Consider the following 4398-nt stretch of genomic DNA (forward strand, 5'->3'; position numbering starts at 1 on the left):
CCGTCTCTACTAAAAATACAAAAATAAGCGGGGCGCGGGGGCGAGCGCCTGTAATCTCAGCAATGCGGGAGGCTTAGGGAGGAGAATGGCTTGAACCTGGGAGGCGGAGGTTGCAGCGAGCCGAGATCGTGCCACTGCACTCCAGCCTGGGTGACAGAGCGAGACTCAGTCTCAGAAGATAAATAAATAGAAAAAGGCGCTCGGTCAATGCTTGAACGAAAGGAGGAACTCCGCACAGAACCTGGAGTTCAGGTCGGTCCAACTCAGCCCTGGGGCCCCAGGGCTGGGCACCCTGAGCGGCAACATGACCAAAACCCTAACCCCGGGCTCCCAGCCCTAGCAGCAGCCCACGGGCGCCCCAGCCCTGCTAACGGCTAACCCTCTGTCCCACTGCCTTTAGAGGTCGCAGCGTAATCGGGAGTGCCTGGGGCTCGCTCCCAGAGCGGGTCGCCCCAGCGATCACAACAGGTTCAGATGCGCTGCCAAGCGATTGGTCCAGGCAGCGCCGGGCGCCGACCAGCTTACCCGCACCGCGCCCGCGCCCGCGCGGGCCCGTCATTCCCAGAGACGTCACAACCGGTCGGAACCCAGCGAGCCGCTGGAGTTGAGCGGGACGCTGAGGGAGGGGTGGGGCCCTGACGCGCTGGGCGGGGAAGGGCGGGGCCTCGGTGAGGCGGGGCCCTAACGAGCCGAGCTAGCGGGCGTCTGCCGGCAGACGCTGCAGCTGAGCTGCGCCGTGGCTGTGGCAGGTGAGAGCCTCCGGAAGGGAGGCGGCCTCTGGCCCCGACCCCGCTCCGCGATCGCCCACTGGGGCGCCCGGTCGGGCCTGGCAGGGAAGGGCCGCCGCCGCCGCTCGTTCGCGAGGCCTGGCGGGGCCGCGGGGCCCAGGAATGCCGTAAGGTGCTCCCCCAGACCCCGAGACGGCCCGAGCGGGTCGCCGGCTGTGGGACGACGGCGTGCCCTTCCTTTCCTCCCTCCCAGGTCCGCGCCAGAGCTCTGCTAGCGACCCGTCAGACAACTTCCGGACTCCCAGGTAGGGAGGAGCCCCTGTCAGCATTGCCAGTTACCCCGAACACCTGGCCGGTGTGGAAGGGCCGGGACTCCCTCCCCTGACTTGGGGGTGCATCTGCTGAAACTCTGTCGGCCCCTCAAGCAGAAATGGTGTGGGATCTGGGCCAAACCCCTCTTGGAGTGAGTCAGAGCCACCAGCCCTACTGGAGGGATGGGGCATGGGGTGAATGGCCCCTAGCCTTTCCCTTCTGACTGGCTTCAGCCCTGGTGCCTTCATCTTAGCTCCTCTACTTTGCTTCTCCCACCCCACTGGTTTTCCTGCCTCCCTCTTCAGAGATAAGACACATGGCTGGACCAAGGCCTCCAGGGTAAGTGACCCGAACTTCAAGCCAGCAGAGGCCATGTCATCCTAAGCTAGGGATAGGGGAGGCTCGCCGGGATGAACTTTTGGCTTAACCTAACCTCTGCTCCCTACTTCTGCCTTTCACCCCAGTCTCAGATGACGGGAGGCCAGTGCCAAAGTGATAGGATCTACAGAGGCAGTCCTCTTCTAGGACTGGGACACAACAGTGCATGAGGCAACTGACAGGGGTGATGTAAAGCTGTTGTGTCTCCATCCTGGTTGCCCCAGTTCTAGCAGGTGATGTGACACTACAGTGGTCGCTGCCCAAATTGAGAAATGGAAGGAGGTGCTGCTGGTCCCTAGAAACACTCATAGTTCCATTGGGAGTTTGAGGCTCTGGTAGGGGCGCATGTGAGCATGGGGGGAGCCCTGGACTCTGAGCACAGCCTCTGAGATACATCGCAGTGGCTCTGAGGGTCTCAAAGTCTGGGACCAGTGGGAGCTCTGACAAAAGGAGAAGAAAGCCCCCCAGTAGACATGTGGCTCTGTCTGATCCACTCCTGCTGCCCATTCTGGCAATTTCCCTGGGGAGGGAGGACCTGCTTCCCAGCAGGACCCTCATCGAGTCACTGTAGGGGCAGGTAGAGCAGGCCAGGGAGCCACAGCGGAATGGCACTCAAGGGCCAGCACTAGGCATTGCCTCTCCATTCCTGAGTGTGGGGCAAGGGTCCCTGCTGAGTTTTACTCTTAGCAGCGGGTTTCCAGATCCCCATGCTCCTGGGTTCTTGACTGCACGCCCTCACCAGCTGCCTCTCTGTGTCCCTTACCTCCTCAGGGAGAGCCCTGCCATCGAGGAAGGCAGCACAGGACTGGGACCCACCCATGAATCCTTCTCAGGACAACCCAGCAGCACCAGTGGGGATGTTCTCCTAAGCCACAGAGGGCCTGGGCACGCATCTGCCCTCCAGGAAGAGCCATGGTGTTAATGCAGGGCAGGGACAGTTCTCAGCAGTGGCCTGGTCTGGGAGGCGAGGGTGGTGGCACAAGTCCCTTAGGCATGTTCAGAGCTGCCCTGCTGCTCATCAGTCTGCCGTGGGGGGCCCGAGGGACAGCCAGCAGCAGCCTCAGCACTGCTGGGGGTCACACTGTGCCACTGACTGGGGGCCGCTACTTGAGCATTGGAGATGGCTCTGTGATGGAGTTTGAGTTTCCTGAGGAGAGTGAGGGCATCATTGTGATCTCCAGCCAGTACCCAGGCCAAGCCAACAGGACGGCGCCCAGCCCCATGCTCAGGGTTACATCCCTGGACACAGAGGTGCTGACCATCAAGAACGTCAGTGCTATAACCTGGGGAGGTGGGGGTGGCTTTGTGGTGAGCATCCACTCAGGCCTGGCTGGGCTGGCCCCACTCCACATCCAGCTCGTGGACGCCCATGAGGCCCCGCCCACACTGATCGAGGAGCGGAGAGACTTCTGCATCAAGGTCTCACCTGCTGAAGACACCCCTGCCACCCTCAGCACCGACCTGGCCCACTTCTCGGAAAACCCAATACTCTACCTGCTCCTGCCTCTTATCTTTGTCAACAAGTGTTCGTTTGGGTGCAAAGTGGAACTCGAGGTTCTGAAGGGGCTCATGCAGAGCCCCCAGCCCATGCTGCTGGGCCTCCTGGGCCAGTTTCTGGTCATGCCCTTGTACGCTTTCCTCATGGCCAAGGTCTTCATGCTGCCCAAGGCCCTGGCTCTGGGCCTCATCATCACCTGCTCGTCGCCTGGCGGCGGAGGGAGCTACCTCTTCAGCCTCCTTCTTGGAGGGGACGTCACCCTGGCCATCTCCATGACTTTCATCTCTACGGTGGCTGCCACTGGTTTCTTGCCTCTGTCTTCAGCCATCTACAGCCACCTGCTCAGCATCCATGAAACACTCCACGTGCCCATCTCCAAAATCCTGGGCACCCTGCTGTTCATCGTCATCCCCATAGCAGTGGGCGTGCTGATCAAGTCCAAGCTCCCCAAGTTCTCCCAGCTGCTGCTGCAAGTCATCAAGCCCTTCAGCTTTGTGCTCCTCCTGGGCGGCCTTTTCCTGGCCTATCGCATGGGGGTCTTCATCCTGGCAGGCGTCCGGCTACCCATTGTACTGGTGGGTATCACAGTGCCCCTGGTTGGCCTGTTGGTGGGCTACTGCCTGGCCACATGTCTGAAGCTGCCGGTGGCCCAGCGGCGGACGGTCAGCATTGAGGTAGGGGTGCAGAACAGCCTGCTGGCCTTAGCCATGCTGCAGCTATCCCTCCGCCGCCTTCAAGCTGACTATGCCTCCCAGGCCCCCTTCATTGTGGCGCTGAGCGGCACCTCTGAGATGCTGGCCTTGGTCATCGGCCACTGCATCTACAGTAGCCTGTTCCCAGTTCCCTGAGGCCTCTGGGTCAAGCTTTCATCAGCCCCAGCCCCCACACTCCACCAAAGTTCTCATGCACTATGCACTCAGAAAAATCCAGGCTTATTTTTTTTACTGATTTTTTATTCTCCAGCTTTCAGTGCCACAGAGGCCATGCTGAGTTAGGTAGGTGGGCGCTGCCCAGAAAATATATTTCAATAAAAGAGAGACGCAAGCTTGGGTCCCTTCTAATCTTTGCCCTTTGGGGCCTGGGCGTGGGGGTAGAAAGTGTGTGCTGGGTAGGTGTGGACCAGGGTGGAGGGCCAGCTTGGGTGACACGGTGACCCCTGCACAGGCTTTCTCTATCAGCCCTTCCCGGGCGTGTCCCCACTGTAGGAGAGGTGGGAGGATGAGGACAGAGGCTGGCCTCCCACCCCTCTCAAGCTCAGTGGGGTGTTTCGCAGCCAGACCAGAAAGGAGGAGGCAGAAAGCCACCAGGCAGTGAGCCGGGGCGGGCCGTCTGTGGGTATGCAGGGCCATGTTCCGCCAGCAGTAACGGCGCGTGGGGTGGTCCAGGCAGTCTGTGGGGGCGAGCGTACCTTCTGGCCCTTCCTTCTCCATCCCCCAGCTCCCAGATGACGCCAACCTGGCCCGACTGGTTCCTGCTCCCAAC

General features: G+C 61.1%; 1 protein-coding gene across 4 annotated transcripts; it reads left to right on the forward strand.

Annotated features, from left to right (window-relative positions):
* Positions 1-657: 657 nt before the first annotated feature.
* Positions 658-3965, forward strand: SLC10A3 (solute carrier family 10 member 3). 4 transcript variants are annotated; one of them, XM_023199606.1, is made up of 4 exons: positions 693-749; positions 982-1033; positions 1346-1379; positions 2190-3965. In XM_023199606.1, the coding sequence occupies exon 4, from the start codon at positions 2331-2333 to the stop codon at positions 3762-3764; it is 1434 nt and encodes a 477-aa protein (XP_023055374.1). In that variant the 5' UTR covers positions 693-749; positions 982-1033; positions 1346-1379; positions 2190-2330; the 3' UTR covers positions 3765-3965. The 4 variants fall into 4 exon arrangements, with proteins under 4 accessions (XP_023055372.1, XP_023055373.1, XP_023055374.1 ...); XM_023199604.1 differs by lacking the exon at positions 1346-1379 and having other exon boundaries at positions 658-749; XM_023199607.1 differs by lacking the exon at positions 693-749 and having other exon boundaries at positions 756-1033.
* Positions 3966-4398: the final 433 nt, after the last annotated feature.

This window comes from Piliocolobus tephrosceles, unplaced genomic scaffold (assembly GCF_002776525.5).
Source record: "Piliocolobus tephrosceles isolate RC106 unplaced genomic scaffold, ASM277652v3 unscaffolded_7507, whole genome shotgun sequence".
Taxonomy (NCBI): Eukaryota; Metazoa; Chordata; class Mammalia; order Primates; family Cercopithecidae; genus Piliocolobus; species Piliocolobus tephrosceles.

Coding starts and splice junctions, on each gene's coding strand:
- SLC10A3 (XM_023199604.1), top strand. CDS start 2,331: ATGGTGTTAATGCAGGGCAGGGACAGTTCTCAGCAGTGGCCTGGTCTG.